General features: G+C 27.4%; 1 protein-coding gene across 1 annotated transcript in view; it reads right to left on the bottom strand.

Moving 5' to 3' along the window:
* Positions 1 to 26729, bottom strand: part of LOC109600743 (uncharacterized) — a 101562-nt gene that overhangs the window by 14757 nt on the left and 60076 nt on the right. Inside the window, exons 4-6 of the mRNA XM_049961657.1 lie at positions 16211 to 16424; positions 11266 to 11434; positions 4690 to 4826 (exon numbers count right to left, since the gene is read on the bottom strand). Of these exons, the coding sequence (XP_049817614.1) occupies positions 4690 to 4826; positions 11266 to 11434; positions 16211 to 16424 (520 nt within the window). The remainder of the gene's footprint in view (positions 1 to 4689; positions 4827 to 11265; positions 11435 to 16210; positions 16425 to 26729) is intronic.

Below are 26729 nucleotides of genomic sequence, written 5' to 3'. Positions count from 1 at the left end.
TAATTAAATAAGCGAAGATTTGATTTACAACATTTAGAACATTCCAATTAAATATAAAATCTAAAATTAGATTTTTAACATACAGAGCAACACAAATATTCATTTTTACTTATTTTCAATTATTTTTGTTTGCTTTTGATACCGTTTTTAAGAAGAAATTTTCTGACAAAGACAATACGAAGATTATATTTATAATATTCAGAACAAAACAATTATTTACTTATTCTAAATTATTTTTGTTTGATTATTAATTGCAAAAAAATTTCATAAAAAAATGTGTTGTTTTAAAAGTATTGTTTAAAAAGAGTTTTCCTATTTCTATTATTCATACAAATTGAACTGAAAAAAATTGATTTATAAAATTCATCATCATTTACAATTTTTGCTCGAAACTTGAAACTTTAGAACTACATTTTGAAAGTGTTTGTGCTTTTACCAATAAACAAATCAGTGAATCTACAAAAAATTTTAAAAATCTTCAAATTTTTAATAATGCAAATTTAACTGATTTTTTATGTCCACTTAAGAAAACTTCATTGTTTCCAATTTCCGGAAGGTGTAACCAAGAGGATATAAAATCAAAAATAATTGCGTACTTGTATATATAAGCACATTAGCTTCTAACGAACCAAAATTGTCAAAGTAAATTACTTAAATATAAACATCAAACAAAATTTTAAGTAAATCCATTAACAATATAGATCTAATGAAAATTTGAATGTAAAACGAAAGATTATTCAATTTAGCACGTAACACAAACACAAAAATAAGAAACTAATAGCAAGTTTTAACCAGACTGTGACGAAATTACAAAATGTACATAAAAGGAATCGTGAGTTAAATAATTTATCTACACAGACATTTTAAAACAGCCCAACCAGGAGAGTTTTCAGGTGTATATTTATTGTATATATTCCAGAAAAAAAAAACTTTGTAGATTGCTACAAGTAAAACTTTCTACTAAAACTTAAATTATTCGTTCAGCTTTGTTATTACCTTTGTTCCATATTCTCTACCGAGTTGTTTTTGTTTCGCTTTTGATAAGATAATGCTGAGGATATCTGGAGAGCATCTCTTACGCTGCACCGAATTTAAACATAAATAACTTTATTCAATTTCTATCGTAAACTTTATAATTAACAGTAAACATTTTACAACTGAAAGAACAACAACGAACCGAACCGAAGAAAAAAACAACAGAAATCTCAATTAGTCAAGTAACAAGTAACAACATGACTTTTATCTGTGGAACTTTTTTAATGTTCGAAAACACTTTGTACCAAAGACAGTAAACGTAACACATTAGGTCTTAGCGCGAATTTTCAGGATTTGTTTTATTGGCCAAGTGGACAATGAAATACGCGTTTTATTACTTGTACAATGTAAGTTGCTGCAACGTGCAAATACCATTTTATACCATGTTTAGCCCGTAATAAAATACTAAAAGATTTCGCTGACGCTGAAATATCACTCCTCTGTTTATTCACTTTTATTCACTTGGTGTGTGCCTCCGTCGAACCATTTCGACCATACAAATTTCCAATAAAAACATCCTAGTCAAACAAAAATAATTAAATACCCCCAATAATCTGCGAAACATGCTTATCGTAGTAAAAGGGCGGTTTAATTGAGCGATCGTTTCAACTTATCTGGTTAAAAAAAACTCCAATTCAGGAAGTTATTATGTTTATTAAGTCATGTCGGAAACTGGGCTATGGAGAAACAACAACAAATTAAGTGTTGTTATCTAATTCTAAATCTCCAACTTCAGGATTCCTTCATCGTCTGAGCAACATATTTCGAAATTAGTAAAGCAAGCAAAACTTTAGCAAATTTAAAATTAATTTACAACCAGAAAGAAGTTTTAAAGAGAGATTTGCCTCCGACGTTTTCCTGTTATCTTTGAAATTATGATGCAGATTATTTTTCTAGTTAGATGGGTTTTTGAAGCCGGTGGATGTAAATTGATATGTTCACGTCCCCTGATAATTGTTCCACGTAATCGATTTTAAATGAGTTCCAAGGATCATTCCGGACTGAAACAAATACACGTGTTCGTGTTTTATATCAGACGTTGGTTATTTAAATAATCATAGTCCTTTATCACGTCATATTAACCAAATGAATATTCATTTGTTTCCATTAAAAAATGTAAAAACATGTAAATTTGCCCATATTTACCATGTTCAGTGAACGCGATTTTCCATTCGTCAGAAAAAATCAGGTAAATTACAGTTTGTTTACGTTAATCGACAGATTTCCGCTGAATTTTTAACACTCTCAATTGGAAATAGTTAAAAACAATATTAAATTAAACCATGTTGTTGTTAAGGACGCAATCTAAAACCTACAAATATTTTATGCAACACACAAACACAAATGATTTTCAGTCGAAGGTTTAAAATATTGATTGTTATAAATATGTAAATTAGCGCAATTAAAAAAATTGCTATCGCGTAAATTAAATCATGAAATATGGACGATAAAAGCGTGTTTACGATTTAACACATTTCATTTCGAGGGAACAATAAAATCTTTACGTGAGTTATGGCAGACTAATGGAATAGTGCAACACATCAAAATGATTTACTCTTCGTGTTATTAAAAATTACTGCTCGAAACTCTTAGTTTAAAATCTTTCGGATGATTAACACCCCACCAAATAGCTCAAGACGAAATATTTAAATGTGTGACTGTAATATTGAAACATTGTTCATAACATGTAATTTTCATGTATTATGGGGAAACTAATTAAGATATTTAAATAACTTTTAACAATATTATGAATTTTAGTGACCTTTCTTTTTCTATAAAAAATGAATGTTACAAAATATATAACACAATTTTTTGTTAGAATCGGAAGACAGAGAAGACAAAGAAGTGAAAGCAAAATGTATAAAACATGTTAACTTTTATGTATAAACTTTTTTTGTAGGTTTTACAGAAAACCAAACACACGTTAAGAGAATTTTTAATTTTCCTATTATGATAGACAAAGTTGGATACCTGTAATTTGATACAACAGGTATATAATTCATCAAAAACACAAAAAAACAAAGCCCTTTCAAAACGACTCCCTTATACCATGCACACTGTATAGTTTACACACATTTTTATAATTTTCATGTGATTAATACCTCAGTGAATAGCTTACGGCAAAATATTTAAATAGGATAGTAATATTAAAACATTGTTTTATTATAACATATTATTTTCGTTGTTTCATTAATTAATTAATGAATTTATTATAAACAACTTCATGTAGGATTAGTTTCTAATTATATATGTTTATATAATATTTTTATTTCAAAATCATAAAAGAGAAGTAAATTGAATAATTTGTCATAACAAATAAATTTTCTAAAGTTTTAATTATAAAAACAATTAATAAAAATACGTCTGCAACTTTTATTTTAATAATTTTTCAGTATATTTTATTGTTTAAATAACTATTTTTATACGTACATTATTCTATAAAATTGATTGCAATAAATCCTAAACGATTAAATAAAATCTTTTATGAACAATTGAAAAATTAAATTCTCGTAATTTCTATTTTGTAGATGGAAATGTTTATTAATAAACCTCGTTCTAAATTTAAGTAAATTAAATAAAAAATAATATTCCATGATATCATAATACATCATAAACGATATCAAATAAAATTTCATTTTGCATGTAATAATTTAAATATTTAAATAATATATAATTTTCGTAGAATTAAAAATATTTTAATTACAATAACATTTTCATGATGATGCATATAATACTTTAAATAATATATAATGATCACATAATTAAAAATGTTTTAATTGCAGTTACATTGTAAAGCACTGAATTACATTACTACAATATTTTTAATTAATTAAAACAGTTTTAATTTTTATTTAAATTGTGGATGAGGTCCGCTATATAAACGAAAACAATTTGATGAATATTTAAATACCAGTAATGTAGGAACAATGTTTTAAACTATATTTGTGGGTGTGTTTGACAATTTTCGTTAATTAACATTTAAATTATTTTAATATTGTTGTTGTCATTGTTTTTTTGTGGTGTATCCCATTAAAAATGAATCCAAAGTAACTATTATTACCGTTTGAATAGTAAAACCCATTAAAAGGATTAAACAGTGTTTATTTTTAACAAGTGTACTAAATTTTCCTGACTGCCATCCATTGTTTTTCACTAAACAATACGGTGTGGCTTTCGAAGCAGTAGCCAAATATGTTATGTAGTACATGTAAACTGGAATATTCTAATGCGTTTACTTGATAGATTTGTATTTAACAGATATTTAGTTCCATTGGGAGAACCTATTCATCAATATAGGCCTGTAGGTCCGCTGATAGATAATCCCAAGTTTACAATGTCATGATGCCGGAGAAGTATCGTTTACAAAGCATGCAATTAAATTTTCATTACCAATAACAGGTGCAACTACAATGTCATTATGTCAGCTAATAGGAATGCACCCTAATTAACGTGCTTTGGAGGACACTTGGCCGATCACTTAAACAAATATCTGGGACGTAGGCAGATGAAAAAAGAAAAAAGAAAAAAAGGAAAATCGTAATCCGGTGATTCGGTTCCGTGATTGGCGACCGCGTTCTTCAACCAACCCGGTACATTATTCCCGAAAGTTAAGATTAATGGTGAGATTTGGCAGATTTTAGTGCAATAACTTACCGTTAAGAACGTGTACTGCCACTGTGGCGAACGCAAGGGCTCCGACGGCGCACGTGTAGTTTCCTGAATGCCTTTTCTCCAACGGTATAACGGTCAATGTTGAGATCGCTGTGTCTGTGGTTGTCGACATATTCGAGCTGGAAAATAATTTTACTAATTAGCCACATGGCTGGCTGAACGGCTGATCTTGTTTAAATGGAAATCGATGCGCCAGATTGGGCGTCCTGTTGATTTATGCGGGGATTAATCCTAATTGGACTTGAGGAAAATTCGTCTTTAGTTAAATAGTTGTATTGAAAAGCGGGTTCATTTAATTATTTTTCTACCAAAACTTCCATCAAACTAAAAGTCTTTGCCAACATTTTAAATTTATCATGTCACACTGTTATATTAATTAAACTCCTACTTTTTTTATTATTATTATAGAAATGTAGAATTTTTTTCCAAATATGCATTGGCAAATTTAAATTAATATATTTTATGTAATATATTATTTCGTTTCCATTTTATAAAATCGTATTTCTATTTAATTCAAGTTGTCAATAATTTATTAAAAATAATATAATAATAAATGAAGTTCAATATTTTTTATTTAATGGAATAATCTATATTTTATTGAGTAAATAGAAAAGTTACAATATTTATTTTATAAATTCTTAATTTCCACTTAAATCAATTATTAAATTTTATTTATTCTTTAAAAAATATTGTCTCTTATTGTTAAAATCAAATTAAATGAGAAGTAAAAAAATAACTTGCGAATGTGCATTCACCAATATTTGAAATTTTAACATGCGTCAAAATCAATATCAAGAAACAATTATTAATAACTTTCATTTTCCGTGTTGACAAATTAAGAAAGTAACTTATTTTTTTAAAATTTAAATGTTAAAATAGATGTTGAAATTTATTTTTGGCAAATTTAAACAATAATTATTAATAACTTGGTAATAAGTAAACTTTTGATTGTTGCGCATTCACCAATATTTTAATTTATAACTGGAGAATTTTTAATGTTCAAAAGAGTAATATAAATTAATTTTACAGCATATTAATATACTTTTAATTTAACTCATTAAATTTTACAAAAAAAAAAAAAAAAATATTGTGAATTAAAATATATTTAATATATGATAAAATATGAATGTTATAACGTTTAAATTTATGTATTTTGATATTAAAATCTCTATGCAAGTCAAACTAACTTATGAGTAATGCACATTCTCCAAAATTTTAATTATAGGCATAGGCAATAGTAATTTTTCTAAATATTTATTTTATATAAATCAGGTTTATTAAAATCTTTTCAGAAAGATGTACTGATCAATATTGAGTACTAATAAAATAAATTTTTTCTAAAGCACCACTTACCAAAAAATAAACATACAGTTGTATTATATATTTAATATAAAAATATAGTAATATTACACCATCATTTTCCATGTTGAAAAATTTTTATTTTATTTACAACACATAAATAAATATATTTCAATACTTTTATTTAGTTTTAAATAATATTATTTTGCCTTAGAAAAATTTTAATAGCTCAGTGTAAGTTTTATTAATGTTTTAATATCAATATAATTTTAATTTTATTTAACATTTAATGAACGAAAGGAAAAGTTTATAATTTATATTTTTAACTTTTTGAAAAAAAAAAAATGAATACCTACTGGTTTTACTTTTTAATAAAATTCTGTTAATTATTTATTTTAATATGAGTGATGCGCATTCGCCAATATTTTAACTTTTAATATGTTTCAAAATCAAGAGACACTCATTGTTTTTGTTTTAAATTCTTGTTTTTCAATAATACAACAGTTATTAAATTCTTTCCAAATAAACGTATATTTAATAGAGTTAAATTATTTTTTCATTTATTAAAGGTAAAAGCTTGCTGTAATTGACACGTAACATTATTGAATACCAAAAACATTAACAAATTATGAACTTTTAAATTCATAACGCACATAAAATTTTATAAAAAAAGAAATCAAATTTTAATATCAATTGCAGTTTAAAAATTTATCAATTTGAAAAGCATTGTGAATGTAAAAGTCTGTAATTAATTTCGAAATCCGATTAAAAGAGATTTTAGTTTTAATTAAATAAAAAAGTTGATCAATTTTTATTGTTTAAATTCTAACTGGACTTGCGACACAAAAACAAAAAGAAATATCCGATGGATGTTTAAATAAACTGTACAACGATCGAAAAAGTTTAGTTGTGCATTGAAAGTTTATAATCATTGTAATGTAAAACAATTCAATATAAAAAAAAAACTTCAAATAAACTCGTCGAAAATTAAAACTTATGAACGCAATAAAAAAACACAATGGATTGAGTGAAGTGGGAGAGGGGGCGGAAAGTTCGAAAATTTCCAAGAAGCAAATTACAGGGATTTTGCAGATTAAAGTTTACACAACCATATAACGAGTAATTTCTACTAAACTAAACCCTAAGCCATGTGTTTAATTACCCTTTATTATGTGTAATTTTCAGTTTGATTAATTAATTAAAAGATGAACAGAATTCCCCTAAACACCGAACACACCGTCAACACGTATCAGTATAAACACGTATACATCTAATCATTTAATTTACACCGGGGCGCACAAAATTTCTTTGGGCATAACATCTAATTTTCGCATTGGGCAAAAGTTCCGGATCGAATGAATAATATATACGTGGCAAGTTTCGGCTACAATCACGTACGAAATGAATGTTAAATGTTGAGTGAAGTTTGTTTTTGTCTAGATTATTACCCGATGGCTATAAATTTATATTCATGGAAACACGGAAATAGTTCGGGCTTAGTTTAATATGAGACAATTTAATTGACAACAGTTTCTACACATGCTGCGGCCGAGTTTTTAAGGAAAATTAACAACTTAATTAAATCTTAATTGAAAACAAGGACGGGAAGTGGCTCTAAATACTTGTTGCTCGTGTTGCGGATACTAAACTGGTCCTCTGTATTAAAGTGATTAATATTCGCAGGAGACATTTTGAATGCACCGAAAAGTCCTCAACATTATTTATGACCGTTTCTCGCCACGTTCACGTTTTTATTTCTTACACGTGTAATTGATTTCCCTTGTGTATGGGCCTTGCCAAAAAATAACCAATCGAAACACAAACATCCGTTCGTCCGCACTAACCGAAAGTGCAGCAACGGAAGTCGATTGCTGAAAAATAATAAAGAAAACGTGTGTGTATTTCACTTGTATGTACAAATACTTGGCCCATTTAGGGAAGTGAATTTAACCCCGTTAAGTCCCCCATCACCAATTCAACTAATTACTGTATTGCGGTTACTACGGTCACAGCATCACTTTGTTCTCCCCTGATTATTATCACGAAAACACAAATTGTCTACAACTATTTCATTTGCTAAGTATTTTTGTTGTTCCATTTGGAACACATGGTTATTATTACGAGAAAGGGGATAACGCAAGGTAAAATAAGCTTAGGATAATCTCGTGAAACGGTTATAAACTCTTTTATACACAGAAACAACAGTGCCCTTCTGATATTATCATTGTGCGCAGCCTGATGTACAGGAATTTCCATTTTTTTTTTTTCATAACAAGAAGCTTAGTGACAATTTGTAATAACGAAATTATTATTCTTTCATTCGTGTTATTAAATTTCAACCGCAGCAATTATCATATTTTTATTTTTAATTTTATTTTCAACATAATATTGCTCATTGAAAATGAAACTCAAATTCTAAATTCTCAAATTTTTTAGACTACTGAATAATTCTTTTATTTGCATATGGTTTGTACTGTCAGTTACTGTAACTTTTCTTTGATAAAACAAAAATTATAATTTTCTCTTAATCAAGTCTGATGTAACATATTATACTATTTCTAATATTGGCGAATGCGCAACACTGAATTTTATTATGTTGTGATTTAAATATTTTAAGATTTTTATTTAATTATAAGTAAAATCTCATTTGTTTCGATTTCAGTGTTTTTAAGCGTAAATGATGATGCGAAGGCTTTTTAGTTATGAGATTTTTGATTATAGGAATGTATATTATTCATTCAATTTCCGCCACAATCAAAAAATAATATTAATTATATTCTTAATTTCCCTGTTTGTTAATTCTGCATATAAACCATGTTAAGGTTTAAAATATTGATAAATGCGCCACACTAATAAGTTTATTTTACTTATGACTAATACTAAAATATTAACAAATATTAATATTTTAATACCATAATAAATTTCAACATTTCAACATTTCCATTTAATTATATATGAAATCTCATTTCGTTCTATTTAAATATTCATTATATACTTTTGTAATGACCATAAACTTTTAAAGTTCAAATAACGCTAAAATTTTATTTTCATATAAAATGAGGAGACTTGTAATTGGAAATGTTTAAATATATATTGTTTATGCTTTTTAATAAAATATTGTCAGTTACTGCTGCTTTTTAAAACTTTAAGACGAATTATTCATAAAAGTTAGAAGAATATTAAGAATATTCTTAATTTTTCAGCAAGAAAAATGATGATGTAAATAAAAGTTAAAAATATTACATTAGATATTAACAAAATATATATTTTAAAAGTGAATTAAAAATTACCTATATATAATAAACATACAATTTTATTTCTATTTTTGAGGAATGTGGAAAGATTTTAATAATTCATAAATTAGTTTTACCTATAATTAGCACCAAAGTATTGACAGATACTCGAAAGAGATAAACTTCAACATTTCTACATTTTAATGAATAAATGGAAAAATTCAGAATATTAACTACATTGTTACTTTTTAGCATATAAAATGAAGTATAATAAGTATATTTTATTTTTGAAGAATGTGACGTTTCAGAAAGTTTTTAGTAAGTGTATCATTATTGCAAAAACAAGAATTTAAGAAAAATGAAATTGCTATTAATGATCTGTGATTCTGAATTTGAAACATGTTACAATTTAAAATACGATCGCTTTACTTGCGATAAATATTAAAATATTAATATTTTAATATCACAATAAATAAACTTCAACATATTCATTTAATTGTTGTTTATAAATAATAATTTAATCCGATTTCAGTATTAATTAAAAACTTTTACATTTACAATAAATTTTTATAAAATAAATTACTTTAAAATTTGAGAATAATAAAATTACGCAGTCTTCGCTTTTTAATAAATGACTAATCTGTCAATATATATATACTCATACCAATTCTTTTCTTTATAATTTAAAAGAAGTTTTCTAATTAATAATTTTATGGTAAGAAATTGAAAAAAAAAAAAAAAATATTAGTGTATTTTTTTTGGAATTTTTATATTAAATAAAAATACGTTAAAGATTGTTTTAATGAATTTATTCTTTCTGATCATTAAAGTATGGAATAAAGAGGCAAAAATGTACTTTCGTTTGTGCAAATCTGGAACCGAAGACGTGGCACTGTTTGGAATATTTGAAGAACGTAGTCTGGAGGTCGTGAACAGTGTTTGAAAAGTTCACGAACGCGTTAATCGGTAGTGGAAGATAGAATGAGATGAGATTGTCTTCAGTGAAGAGTATTTGATTTGCTACCTTGTCTTAAAATCCAATTTTCCAACTTTTTGATACCTAACTTTATATAGCGTGGACTTTATATTTGAGTGTTTCCAATATTGAGATGTAAATTTGTTGCCGTGGCCATCAAAATTATCACTGATTGAACACACCCTTCCTCAATGAACTTTGGCGGAGCTTCAGAGTCAAGTAGAGGTGGCATGTAATAAGACACTTCATGTCGAAATTGACTACTTCATTAAATTGATGCCGAGGAGAATCGGTGAGTGTCAGGATCGTCCAACTCATTATTAGTTTATTATTAATATAATTAATATTTTTCATTATTTATTATACTCTTTATTACTTCAAACTAGACAAAAATCCAAGAACATGCAATATTAATTAATAAATTATGAAATTTGGCATGGAAAAATGCCGGAGTAGATTTAGATAGAATGGTAAAGAAGTTATAAAATTACGGAGGTTTTCCACATTGACCAACAAACAAATCCCAACAAATATAGATATTTTCCATTTTAATTAATCCACATTAGACATGATTATTTTGTGTATGCAGTGCTACAATAAAAAAATGAAATGCCTTAAGAATATTCAGTACAAGTACCATTTTTATGGTAAGTGAACTTTCAGTACAGTATGTTTTAAAAATCTGTTTAGGTCAGTTTGCACGGCTAATGCAATTCCACCATAAACAGCTGAATTTATTTAGTTCCATACGTAGCATTTTGCACTTTTTAACGGCATGATAAAAGTGGTGAAAATGGCGGCGCATAAACAAAAACGGAATGCGTTTAATCAGAGCAATTGTCCGCATAAAGATACACCTTTGGACCCGTACTCGAGTGGTCCACTCCACAGGAGGAGCATGCACGAATTGGTAAATGGTTCGATTGTTGTCGAACGTAGCGTGGACAAGTGACTAGATGAAATTGTAGTAACACTGCATATAATTAGGATAAAATCCCCTAGGGTAGTATTAAAGTGGAGGCTTAGTGTTCCTGTGGTCAATGCACTTACCTGATACCTTTCGTTAGAGTGCCCTCGCCGTGTCTCCAGGTGATTGGGTGGTCTTTGGAGGGTCCCCCAACTTGAGTGGCGTGACACGTCAATTCTAGGGAACTACCCGCTTTATAATAGCGTTCGGTAACCTGACGCCCCGACTCATCCTCTATCCTCACTTCAGGAGCTGCAAACACAATTATTCATTTAGTTTCCGATGTGGGTCATCACCGTGCCATTCATCCAATCCTATGCTAATTCGTTTCTATTTTGTGCTTGTCCCAATTCGCCCATTTCGTTTCGGTTTTCAAGAAATTAACGTCGAAACAACCTTGACACACATGAAACGACGGAATGAAAAACGTTGCTTTGAGGAAAGGGCCGCAGATCTGGATCAAATAAATGTAAGCCGCTGTGAATTATTAAATACACAAAATATACAATTCAAACAATTAACAAAGGGGAAATCAGTAAAAAGCTTTAACCACTCACATGGAAAGCTTAACTTTAAATCTCCCCTTCATGTCATTTTAGTTATATAATCTTTGATCATTGAGATAAGCTGGTTTTATTTATACTGTTCCACACCAATAATAATTGGTTATTATTAATATTTCAATTTTAACAGTGTATAGAGTACGACCTCTGAACGTGAGCAACGTTAATTTGAATCTCATTTTTCAATCGTGGAGGTTTTCTTGAGAATCATGTAAGTGATATCTGGCGAATTTATATAAAGGTCGTTCCGCAGCAGGAAATATTTGAAAAAAATATTTATTCTAGCCATTTGGATGGAGGCCAAGTGCGGATTTCCTTTATATGATTTTTGCTGGAGAGCAAAAATCCTTTGTACGCTTTAATTTAAGGTTAAATAATCGTTTAATTAGATTGTGTGTTTGTGTGCTTACGGTACAAATAAATCGTGTGAAACGTTGAAACAAAAGAACAATATTTATTTCCATTGCCCTGGGAAATTAGATTAAGAATAATGTATAAAACCATTTTGGGCATATGCGTTTTGCTATGAAAGCAGCAACTATATTTTACGTTGGAATTTAAGGCGAGCTAAAATGGTGAATGGCAAATGGTAAATGGCAAATGGCAATAGGTAGAAAAGTAGAAAGGCAAAAGGAGAGTTTAAATATAAATCTAGATGAGATTCTTCACCGTAGCAAATGTGATTTCTAATAATTCAAGTAAGCGATTTTACAAAACAACCACCTTTCAGTTGTTGGCCGTTATCTCGAGCCACGAACATTTTTATAAACGATCTTCCCCATTCATGGCGTAAGAAAATTAACGGTAATGCGATGACTTTTACTGATAAAAATGACTTTTTAAACTTACTTCTTCCAGATTATTTGACTTTTACTGCCCGAATTACACGCCAACACTCGCAAAATAATATTTCAGATCGAGGGGGAAATTGTACGGTCAAGTTTAAGCGCCTTTTTATTATTATTATTATTATTATTATTATCATTTTCACGATCCAAAATTCCACACGAACAATCGATATATTCAAATTTGGTGCGCGTATTAAAACGTTGAAAATTTCCATTCAATTTAAACGTGAAACTAAACACGGGGTAACGAAGTCAGAACGGTTCGGCGCAAACAAAACGAAACAATTGCGTTAATGTCAGTGTTTGATGTGCGTCTGTTTATCCATGACCACACTACAAATAATCCCGGTTTTACTCGTTAACTACAAAAGATTTAAGACGATCGTCCCCGTCCCGTATTATTCCGTTCCCGAATTTCGCCCCGATACGACCCAGAAAACCAAACCGAAGTGAACATGCATATTCATGGCGGGCCTTTAATGTCTTTCTTGTGTTGCTTCTTCTTGCTTTTAATATTTATTTCATTGTGAGAACGGTTCAACTGCGTTTTCTGTTCTATTGTTTTGTAGCCGACCGCGAAACTTTTCGAACGCCATCCGAAAGCCAAATTTCCCACGGCCAATACATTTACACTGACTAAATCAACCAGACGCAAACGTTTCAAAATTTTTATCACGATACTATTTTGATCTTGAGACGAAATATAACCAAAAATTATATATTAAAGATATTGTTTGCCAAGAAATATTGATAATTGTGCTTTAAAATTTAATTAATTTATAAAAACATAACAAAAAAATACTTTAACTTGATAAACTGTATACTATTTTAGATAATTACTGCAAATTTAAAATAATTATTAATAAAAAATACAATTGATAAATCTAAAAAAACACAGAAACCTTTAACTCATAAAATTTAAATAACTAAAGAGAGGCACTAATTACTAACCAAATGGTATGAAATGTTATTTAATATTTTTTAATATTTAGAAATATTGATTGTTGTACTTTTAAATTAAACAAAATAAAAATGATTGTTGTTAAATATTAAGGAAAAAAGTACATGTACATTTAACTAATTAGTTAATTAATTGATTAAATTGTAATATATTATATATAATTTATGTTTAAAAAAGGAAATAAAGAGTAAAATCCTAATATTAATTAATTACAGCTCTAATTGCCAATAAAAATTATTGCTACAAATTTAATCTAAATATAATTAAATTTAGTATCAAATGTTACATTTAGAAATATTTATTGTAATACTTTTAAATTAAACATTATATGACAAAAAATAAAAATGATTGCTAATAAAATTAAATTAATTAGTTTATTGATTGAAATATACTATTAAAACATTAATTAAACCTCTAATTAGTTAATTAAAAAATATTAAAGGACTAATTGATTAAAAAAAGAATAAAAAATGGTAGTAGAATACATTAAAATTCATATTAAATATTTATAAAAAGAATGAAATAACGAATTCAAAATAATAATTAATCATATCTCTAATTGACAATAATTAATATATAATAAAATTTAAAATTTATTGACTAATTTTTGAAAATATAATGTGTTCGTTGAATCGATATAAATATTTTTAGTAACAATTTTAAATTAATATACAATACAAGGTATAATAAAATTTGTAATTGATAAATATAAAAAGTTATATATAAACGTATAACTAGATACACTAATTAGTACTAAAATGGTTTGAAAAATTATATTTCTAAATGAATTTATTTAAAACAAATGTTGATAAAAATGGAAGAAAAAAATTAAAATATTAATTAATTAAAAACCCAAATTTAAATTAAATACATATAAAATACATTTGAAATAATATGACGGTTAAACTAAAATTATTGATAAATCTAAAAAATAATGTAATAAACGTAACTTTTAATTTTCAACATTTATCTAATTAGCTCTAATTACTCATAAAAATGTTACGTTTTCTATATATCCATTAAAATGTAAATCAAACATTTACATATAAAAAATAAGTGGTTAATAAGAATGAAGAAATAGTTAAAAATACTCATTAATTAAAGGTCTAATTGTTAATAGATGTTAATGTATTTTAAACAAAATCTTTACTACAAATTTATATTAAAAATTAATATAATTTGAGATTTATAGACTGGTTATTAAAAAAATAAATAATATGTATTTGTTTAATTGATATAATTCATTAAATTGATTAAAAATCTTAATTGTTAATAAAAGCGAAATGAAATGTTCTATTTTGATAAAAACATATTGATTATTGTACATCAAAATTAAATATTAATACACAATACAATATATAATAAAATTTGTTATTGATAAATAAAAAAATATATAAACGTTTAACTCATTACATGATGTATTGTTTATAGTAAATGTAAATTAAATAAATATGATACAATACAAGAGAGAGATAATAAAATATCAAATTGATAAATCTAAATAAAATAATATATAAACGTATAAATGATAATATTTAATTAACTGATTATATGCACTAATTACTAATAAAATAGTTTGAATATTTCTTTATAAAAATATTGTTACAATAAATATTTTAAAATAATTTTAAATTAAATAATATTGCATAATAAAATATAAAAAAAATGTTGTAGTGACTTAAAGAAAATAGGTACATGAACATTTTGCTAATTACTTAATTGACAATTTCTATACTCTCAAATTGTAAATTAAATTAATACATTGTAATTAAATAAATTGATAAAAGGCTGTAGTTGCAAATAAAAATAATATGAAATGTCTCAATATAAATTGTTACAAATTTAAATTAAATACTTATACGTAATAAAGACTGCAAGTGACATTATTACAAAAATACACATTTTAAATTTTAAAAATAATATAAGTTAATGAAATAAAAAATACTGTTTTCAAATAAAAATTAATAAAAATTGATACGTAAATGTTTAATTAATAAGTTTTTACTAACGGAGTAAAAGGTCTAATTGTTTACAAAAATTATATGAAATATTTCATTTCGAGATTAAAATATTAATTGTTTGTAAATTTAAATTAAATATTAATACGTAATAAAATATAAAATGGATTGTTGATAAAATTAAAATAAATATTTGAACATTATATTATAAAAACAAACATAATGAAAAATTAATAATATTATACATTTAAAAATTTGTATATATACATTATTAAAAAGAATATGTATTTTAAAAATAGTTAAATAGTTAATAAATTTATATGGCATATTTACATAGATAAAATACAGAAAAAAACGAAGAGGTTAAAAAAAATTAGTTTGTTAATTGTGGGCGAGGTGTTTTAATTCCATATTGGCTCCAAAATATGTAATCACCTTAATCTGTGTTAGAGACGGAGTGGAAGTGCAAAGTTTGAAGGTGAAGCTTGTGTAGACCGTTCGGATATATTGTGTGGAACTGGGAGTAAATCTAGTGCATTAGAGCTATTTAAATATGTAAACTAATCTTGGCCGGGCCTCGCAGGTTTGTTTTCTTCCAATTTTAGTTTACCCAATGAATCAATATTCGTTGTGTGAAGTTGGCTAAATTAAACCCTATCAACTTCAGTCAACGAACAATCGGCCCCGGATGATTTTACCTGTGACTTTAAGGAAAATCCTTTTGACTTTGGGCGGATGCGTGGCCACCTGACACTCGTACAGTCCCTCGTCGCGTCTGGTGACGAAAACGATTTGCAGACGATAGTTGTTCGGATACCGGAAACTAAGAGTGATGCGGTCGTCGCTGCTGTAAGCGCCACGGCCGACTGTAAGCAAGTGGATCGAGTCCTCTTTATGATGTAGCCAAGTCACCTGAAACAAAACCGTATCCGATGTAAAATTGTTGCTTTGCTGCAAGATTAGAATTTATTTCTATTCCGGGAGACGAAAACAAATTACGATATCCTTTGGGTTTTCGTTCAGATATTGTGATTACGTTCATCGATCGATCGACCTTTGCACGTTTGCAATTTGTTCGGTTTAAATTATTTTAACAGCGCAAGACCCGCACTACGGGGATGTTGGACATGTTTAAAAATAAATTGGCCGGATTCAATTGGCTTTGATATACGTCCATAGCTAGATGGAAATTTAATTTTTAAAAACGGTCAATTGTTAATGAAATTCTAATTAACAATATTGTGTAATTGTGTATAAATTTCGATGATGGACGACACTATAATTGACTATTGATAGTTTCATAGTTGTGGGTTAATTATCAAATTTAAATATACTTAATGACATAGAAAATGGAACACATAGGGCCAGTAGTCCAATTTTAGCCAAATTTGGACAAACAATTATTATACTTTAAAGGTTGATTGTGCTACAGTTTTTAATTTCCATGCGTCTTAAATTCATGTAATCCCGACACAGCCAATATTCATTTCATTTTACTTCTTTATTTATACTGTATTAACCTTAGAGTGTTATTAGTCGCTACAGATGTATACTTTAAAGTAAGGACATCTAAATTATGTTATATAATTTCCTTTAACGAAAGTCTCTATGTGGGAGAAGTTTAAATTGTCTCCTAGTATTTCCGTGATGTTTCCTTTGATGTTATTGGAATCTCGGCAGATTTCGTAGTTGGGGTAATCAACCAGTATATGGCTAACAGTTAAAGGTGGTATTACAGATGGGGCAGAATGGTGCGTCGACTCTCTTTAACAAGTAATTATGGGTCAACTTTGTATGTCCAATTTGTAATCTGTTTAATAATACTTGTTGGTGGCAATGTTTGAGGACAGACATCCATAATTTTATTGAAGATTTGGAGTCCTTGAATTTATTTGATGAATTACTCCATGACTTTTGCTTCTTTGACTGTTTCATTTCCTGTGATACTAATATATGATGAGTCAGATGTATGTCCCCAATATCGTTGTCAAAAATTAGAATTACTTCTAGTTAGGATCCTTCAAAAACAATTTATGTTAATCCCATATTGTGAACGTTATTTTGAAGAGTTTCTAATATTTGTTGCCATTCCCCTGAAGATCCCTGAACTTATCATCTATTGAACACACGTGGGAACATCATGGATAGGATAAATTCAACCCTCCCACCACCATAACCGGCAAGTAGATATATCGTGAAAGGCATCTCAAGACAAAATTGACCACTTCATTAGATCAATGCTAAAGGCAGTCAATAAGTGCCTAGACCATCGTGGACTCACCATCATGATTCAAGGAATTCTAACCACTATATCTTTGTGTCCTATTTTCTGTGTCGTTGAGTACACAACGTCGATTTATTTAAATTTTAGTCAAGAGTCTGGATATTAAAATTGGTTTCTTGTGCAGTACATGGCTGATAATAATCGAACACGAATATTCCTAAAGATGTTTGTTTTATTCCAGTAACGAATCTAAATCAGTTTCAAGGTAAAATTTAAAAAGTCTGCAGTGTAATTTAAAAGACTTTAATACTTTCTTGGGGAAGGTATTTAAATGATTTTACGGACCGTCGACGAATAATGAATAGTAATCTTAAATATGAATAAGACTTTCTTATTAGTAAAATAAAAAGTAAATTTTATATTTCGACGTTATTTATTATGTGAAATAAAAGATCCAACTGGAAATTAATAAATATTTACTCTTGTCAGTTTGATGAATGTTCCATGTAAAAATTCCGCGAATAAATATTTAGTTAGCGTTCGTACCATTAAACATGTTAAATCATGTTTACGTTCTGGCGTTATTCACAGGTTGACATTAAGAAAGTGTTGCGAGATTAGATTAGATGTGCTCTTGTAAAGACATCGCCCGATGTGCTTGATCGAGTGAAGAATAAGATTAATTAGACTTGAAGTTAACACTCGCACTCGCACACAAAATTTTATGTTCCGCACAAATTTATTCACTCGGTTAGATTAATGGTTATTTAAACAGTTACGTGGGTAAACAGAACGGGGCTTTGGCTGCCAAAAAAATATACACATAAACCGAAAAGTAGGCGACGACAACTGAAATCAGATGTTTGAAGTAAAAGTATTAATTTACATTTGATCATGGTTCGGATGTGTGAAACGGCGTCGGGAAAGCCGAAGTGGTATTGGCGGTGGTTTGCAGGACCATAAAACAGGAAAACCGTGGAGGAGTGTACAAACACATCGCTGTTTAAAAGGTGCATTGCCATAATAAAGAAGATATTTTCGGGGTGAATGTTTGGAATCCCGGTGTGATAGGGAGGACGTGGAAATGTGATTTCATTATAAAGCACGGCGCTATTGGTATTTTGTATAGCGGGGCTTGATATTATATTGCAAGCAAACCACCTCACGAAACAAAACTTTCGCAATGTTTACGTCTTCTTGTTGGAACTACATGTTTAAGGCGAACTATTTTATGTACAAACTAAATCCTTACTTCTTAAATATCTACTCTATCGATTTCCCACCACGGAATGGAATGGCCATTACTTTAGACGAGGTGGCGGTTTATTTCATTAATTTATGATGAATAGGACTCTCAAGGAAGAATGTAACATACAAAAGCAGGCGAAACTTTATATACTGTGGCTTTTTGTTTTCTCTAAACTCCAAGTTTTAGTGTGTTAATGCATTAAGGAACATTAGTCATTAGAAACTAACGTAACCAATTTTAATTTATTTGATTATCAGTTTTAAAATTTTTGTTCCTCTCTAATTTATTGAATTTAACACACAGTTTTATTTAATTAAGTTGCGTTTAATCAAAAAAGTAAATATAGAGCACTAATTACTACTAAACTGATATTTTAATTAAAAATTAACTTAACTAACTTAATTACATTTCCAATTAAAGCAAAAAATATAAAAGCTCCGTAAGCATTCACAACTGTAAATAAATAAATATACACAAACATCCATATGACAAAAATAAATGTTAATGTAACTGAAATTAAATCTAAAAAACAAAAATGTACAAATAAGAATAATAAACGCTAAATAAGTATTAACAGATTAAATGTACAATTTTATTCATTTTTGTTATTTGACATTTCAGTTTCAGTAAGTTTTTAAGCAGTAGTTAATTTAATTAAAAAAATGTTTATATACATATTCAGTTCATACAAAAAATATGAAAGCTTTGAGTAATTAAATAAGTAAATATACATATGATAAATAAATGATAATGGTAGTGAAATTAAGTCAAAATAAAGTTTATTTTATTTATTATTTTTCATTCATTGAGAATTTCTTACATCACAAAAATATTGATAATTAATTTTTTGCCAGTAATTTTTGGTTACTACTAAATATATAATAATGATATCAGCAAATAAAACTTAATCTAAATCTATATAAAATAATAAAATAAAGTATAACATGAAAATAAGAATTAGCAACCCTATCTAGATAACTATTCAGAATTTTATCATTTGAAAATTTTATTTTATTTAGCATTCACAGAAATAGAGTCCATATTAAAAAAATTCAGTGAATTTCTTTAACACAAAATAATTGTTATAAATATTAGTAATAAATAACTGTTTGTAATTTCCTTTATTATTTTAAAATTTATTTATTTAATTTATTGAATTTAACAGATGTTCAATTATGTTTCATTAAGTTACCTCGTTTGTTATTTTATTTGTTAATATGAGGTATTAATTACTAATAAATTGATATTTCTAAAAATATTTTTGTCAATAATATTTAATTTACTAGATTACCATTTTAAAATTTGCGTTAATTTTATATTTATTGAATTTAATAGACATTTAATTAAACTCCTGTGAGTTGCTTTAAATATTAAATGTAAATATGCAGTATTAATTACTACTAATGGATAAGTCAATATCAGTAAATTTTTAATCAACCAAAATTTAAAAAAAAATATTTAATTTCATATTCAGTTAATACAGAAAATATGAAAGCTATGAATAAATAAAAAATAAATATGATATATTTAAATTTTTATTATTGGAAGAGTTTATTTTATTTATCATTAAAAAAATAAAAGATTTTATTAAAATATATATATATATATATATATATATATATATATATATATATATATATATATATATATATATCAGTATAAATATTTAAATAGTTTTTTTGTCATTAAATTGAACTTTTTTATAAAAAAAATACTGATTTTTTTGACAATAATTTTTAATTTTCTTTATAATTTTAAAATTTTTATATAATTTACTGATTTTTACAGACTTTTAAAGAGATTTTCTTGAGTTGTATAAATTTTAAATGTAAATATTAATTTATAATTGTTTTAATTACTGCTAAATTGAAATTTGAGTAAATTTCTCTTTAGTCTGACGTGAACTTAAGTAAAGAAAAAACTTTATTACATATTCAGTTGAAGCAAAAAATTATGAAAGCTTCGGAAGTATTCATAACTGTAAATTAAATTTTTACAAAAATAAATAAATAAATATAAAACATCCAGATTGTAATTAAATTAGAATTTCAATGAAGAAAGAGAATATTTAAAGAAATTATACTCAAAAATATTGTTAATTAATTTGTTCACAATAATTGTTTTCTTAATTTTCTTGAGAAGTTAACAAAAATGGCCCTAATTCTCTCAAAATAAATTTATATCTGTCACACAAAATACATTACATTTCTTGTATTTAAAGGCATTTCATGCGCACATTTCAAAAGGTGACACTCTCGAGTTTAAAAGACTTTTAATTAGACTTAATTAAGTTGCGTTACAGTCTTGAATATAAATATGGAATATTAATTACTACTAAACTGATATTTCAGTACATTTTGTACCATTCGTTAATTTAATTAAAAAAACTTTTAATTATTCAGTTAAGCACTCGAAACTGTTAATTAAATTTCTACAAAGCTACAAATTAAATTTCAAAAAAATAATGCGTGGGAATAAAAAAAGACCCATAAATAGATGTTGACAGATTAAATATACAAAAATCCATAATTTTTATTATTTGAGGAGTTTTACTTGTCGTCCAGAATTGGAGAAATCTAATGGAAACTAATAAAATAACCGACAATAATGGGTAAACATTATCTTTGCTCTAGCCTTTATTAAAAAAAAAGCCGTGATGATGCCATTAGTTGGGAAAACAATATAATTTAATCTTCCAAATGAAAATATTTGTTAATAAAATCAACATGCATAAAAATTTTACGAGAGCAAATATTTAACGTCTCATTAAAGCTGCTGCAGATTCATTCAAAAATTATAAATATTTAAGTAAAGCAAAAGACATAGTTGCAGTTGGCGTCGGGAAAAACAGTCGGAAGTCAGCCAGTCAGCAGCGAATGTACAAAATCTGTAAGAGACTATTTTAATGGAAAAAGAGTGAATCGTATTTAAGGATTTCTGGGTCTACAATTCCTCATATTTAACTCGGAGACTTTAAAGCAGAGATGATGGGTATAAAATATAAGACGTCGACAACGTGCGATAATGGCTTTATTCTGTAGATGGGCATATCTTTCTATGGCTCACGAGAAATGCTTTATATACCACGGACATGAAAATTTCCCCACTAACTTTTTTTATCTTAAATGTAATCTTAAAATGATGGCTAACTGTACATCGTTACTTTTATAATGACTGTGTCACGATATGATTTATGCGTTAATTGTTCTTTTAATTATATATTCATAAAAAATTTATCGTCTTAAGGGTAATTTCATATTTTAATTAATATCCACAGCAAGAACCAACCAGTAATTAAACTCCTCACAATCATTTCTTCACTATTTTTTACGGCAATTAAAAATTAATTAGGGGTGAACTGTGAACAAATAATATGATGGGGCGGCGCCAATTTTATTGTTCCCATTTAATTACATTTAAAAATAAATAGTCGTCGATAAAAACTTCTGATGTAGGGTAATGCAGTTGTAAAAAGTTGAGGCCGAGTTGGAGCATCTAAATTTATAAATTAAATAAAATAATGCCAGACGTGGTTGATTAAAAATTAAAATCAGGCAAAGTTTATAAATTCAACTTTGTTATATAGGGTAAAGTATAAAAGGGTAACAGTCCCGAATATGAATATTCTTTATAAAACAATGTGGTCCCGTTTAAAACAGCAACTATGCCCATGAACAAACCCCATCAAAATTAATGGCATTTTTCAGTCTGCACATGTTACGGCAGGAAATACATTTATGAAAGTATCGGACTTTTACAATTCTGCTTCTTAATATCTTCGTCGTCGTTCCCCCGAATGTTTTAATATTGTCATGCCCAATGGTTTTTAATAATTCCCACCCTTTGTTTTATTATATTTTAATTTACGATCAATTGTGTTATGTTTACGAGCAGTCATACTTTTCATGTGGTGAATAAAACACACGCAATCGTTTGTTCGCGACTAGAATGAAAAACGACAGAGACCACGTTTCATACACTTACTTTATGGAGTGTGAAGGAATTTTTGTTGTGGCATAATAAATGAAATAACGTCAAATGTTCTAGTGATGCTTTTTGCATTTCTCTTTTGCACTCATTCACAACACTCCAATCAATATCAGCCACACGATCATGCCTCAACCTCCGACGTTACTTTAATTTACCTACCTACACACAAGGTGAGATGTGAAAGCAACGTCTGACGTCCGGTATATTTATTACTAATTAAAGTGGGGGATGACATCTTTTGGTTCTCGAATTCTAGTATTTTGACTTAATTAATTATCAACATTACAACTACTTAAAAATATAAATCATTTACTCAGCACGTGTTGCCCGAAATTAATATAATCTCACCCCTAAATTATCTAAGCATAAAAACGTAACTTTCGGCGATTAATCTTGGGTAATAAAAAATGGTTTGTCGTTTAAATTACTGCCTCACCTTTTATACAATTAACTTTGCCAAATGGATAATATTTGTTGTGCGAGAACTGTGGAAATTTCATTCTTTTTGTGAATGTTATGTTGTTTCGTTTGTGCATATATCAAAATTAAATTATACTTTTTAATGTGCAATGCAAACAAATTGTTTTCTCTTATGTTTGATAATTATTTGTTTTAATGAGATAAATAAATATAGAACTTTTAACGTATTTTTATGTAATTTATAAAAAACTGGCAGTGTCTAAACTGAACATTTCGCATCTTTCTTTATATTTCCATTTGCATTAGTTCAAAAATTAATTCCTTGCAATTTTCACTAAATCCTTTAAAGGAATTATTCTACGTTATTCATATTGTTCTGCATATCGTCTTTTACATACAATCTGAGTTTACTTTATCATATCACAACTATTTGGTTTTGTATTGTATGGAAATCACTTTCTTCGAGCATTAAATTTGAAATATCTCAAAAACAGCGGCGTAAATCAATATTCATCAAGAGTACCTATTTTTTCTAAATTGCACAAAGAATATGAGAAGCTTAATGGTTAAAAAATACTTAGAAAATAGAGCTACGAAAGGGGGAGAACCCTCCAAAATCCGAGCTATTATATAATACAAATTTAAATCAGATTTGACCAAAGAAAATATGAGAGAAAACAATTTTTTGTATCTTAAATTCAAGAAAAAAATATTTATATTACTATTTTAAAAGCATCTTGTGTTTAATATTTAAATGAGACAATTAAATTTTCAGATTTTATTAGCTTATTTAATTGCTTGAGTAAAATTCCGAGATGAAAATATGATATTAAGAAAAAATGAAGGTAATTGATATATTAATGACAAGAGCAGGACATAAATTGTTTCGGTTGTTTGGCTAACGAGTTCAGTTCTCGTAAATTGTTATTAACACAGGAGGAATTTTAGAAGCAAGTTATAATTAACCAGCGTCTGGAATGTCAGAAAACGAGAATATCGCACGAATCACCCCCGTAGTCTCGTTCAGATAAATGTCAAAGCAGTGAAATATAATTAAATTATTAAATTCGCTATAAATTTACGTGCCGTGCGATATGGAATATAAATTACAACGGCATCGAGATAATAAATTATGAAATTTGCTAATATATATATATATACATACGTATGCACCGTGCCTATCTGTAACACGGAATTCGTTTGAAAAATTAAAAGGCCTTTGAAGGAACAATTATCAAATCACCGGGGAGTCGACTCTGTTTGTTGGCTACGTGACTTGAATTACACGCTAATGACGATTCACTTCTGACTATCGTATTTAACATTTTTCCTCGTGGTGAATGGAAAACAACAAATATTTATAAAGGGAACGTTTTTTAAAATGTCAAGATGTAAGACATATAAAGGACTGTTTAGACATATCATATCATACGTGTATGTTAACGGCACTGAAATATGTATGTACTTACTTATACATATTTGTTATTCATTGTACTTTGCCTTTATACCTAAAGTCTATTTTGGTACGTTTCATTTGGAAATGGAAATGGGAAGGAAATCCTCGTATTTTAACATTAATGTAGTGTGGCTTAAATATATACGTATAACTGTGACTGTGACAATGTTAAGTAAAAATTTTACTTAACTTCAGACATTTACAGTTACAACTTTAATTATTATACTGAAACACACTCTTTGAATTTGCGTTTGTGTCAAACGAGGTTTTGCTTTGCAGTTAGGAGAGTGTTCATATATTAGGAGTTAATCGATTATTTACACCAAAGTGGTTCCGATTTTATTATCAAAGTCACAATCTGTAGAATCATCTCTCTCACAACAGTCTTTATATATTTCCAATGAATTATAAATTTTATTGTCAAAGAGAAATTGGAGAACTTGATGCTGGATCATTCATTAAAGTACACCAATTTAGACGAAAATTGTTAAATAAAATTATTCAAGCAAGTACAACTGTAAATTTATTATGATCGAAATATAAATGGGATAACGTTGGAAAATATTTATCGTCTTTTAATATAATAAATAGTGTAAAGTATGACTTAAGAATATTGCTTTAATGTATGTAACTGAAACTGTGATTATCTTAAGTAAAAACGTTCTTAATTGCAGCCATTTGGATTCATCTTTGTATCAACCAAGGGTTTGTTTGGTAGTCAGTATATTGCTTGATATTGAAAATTAGACGAATATTAACACAAAACTTCTCCTGAAATTATCAACAAAGTAAAATGTGTAAAATTGTCTATGTCTCAAAAATATTCATGTATTTTTAACGAAGCTTAAATGTGGGTGTTAAGAATCATTTTTCTTAATTAAAGACCTTCCAGAGCTTCAGGTCTTTTTACTTAAATTTTGTTATCAATAAGAAATTGGGGAAATTAATGGTCATCATTGAAGTCATTAAAGTATATCAATTTTCAGCAAAAAGTTAAATAAAATATAATATTATCACTTAAATTTTATTTTAGTAAATTTCACTTTAAAATAGAAAACATTCATTGTTTTGACACATTAATTAGTGTAAAATCTCAAATTTATTAAAGAAGTGTGATTTTAAGATATTAATTGAATGTATGCAACTGAAATTTTGTCAATTGTAAGTAAAATGTTATTTAAATCTAAACTAAAAATTAAAACAAACTAAACTAATTTTATGAAGGTGTGGTACTCATTGAAGTCATTAGAGGATATTAATTTTAAGCAAAAACTTGAATAAAATTAAACATTTATAAATAAAAACATTCAAAGTCTTTAAATAAACTAAGGAAAACTGCAAATTTGTTTAAGAATAATAACTTAAAAATATTAATTGAATGTATCAAACTGAAACAGCGTCTTGAGTTAAAATGTTGCTTAATTTCAGCCACTTACAGTCCTAAATTTTATTCTAACAAGTTTCATTTTAAAATAGAAAATATTCATCTTTTAATATATTAGAACTGTAAAATTTTATTTAACTTCAGTCACAGTTACATCTTCGATTATAAAAGCACAACATACTATTTGAATTGACCTTTGTGTCAGTCAACCAACGATTTGTTATGCAGTTAGAACAGTGCTCAAATATTGAGAGTTTGTCAACTATTGAGACAAAGCTTCTCCTGAATTTATTAACAAAGTACAACCAGTAAAACTATCTATCTCCTAAGAGATTTAATGTGTTTCTTATCAAATAAATGGATGAGGTTATTAAGTACAGTTTTAATTTACTTTCTAACAACAACAACAACAAATTAGTGAAATGGATGGTTTTTATTGAATTTATTAGAGTATGTGAATTTTAAGCAAAAAGTTCAATAAAAACCAAGCATTT

The sequence above is a fragment of the Aethina tumida genome, chromosome 1 (assembly GCF_024364675.1).
Source record: "Aethina tumida isolate Nest 87 chromosome 1, icAetTumi1.1, whole genome shotgun sequence".
Classification (NCBI taxonomy): Eukaryota; Metazoa; Arthropoda; class Insecta; order Coleoptera; family Nitidulidae; genus Aethina; species Aethina tumida.
The sequence above is the reverse complement of the archived record's forward strand: the minus strand, read 5'-3'. Positions and strand labels throughout refer to the sequence as shown.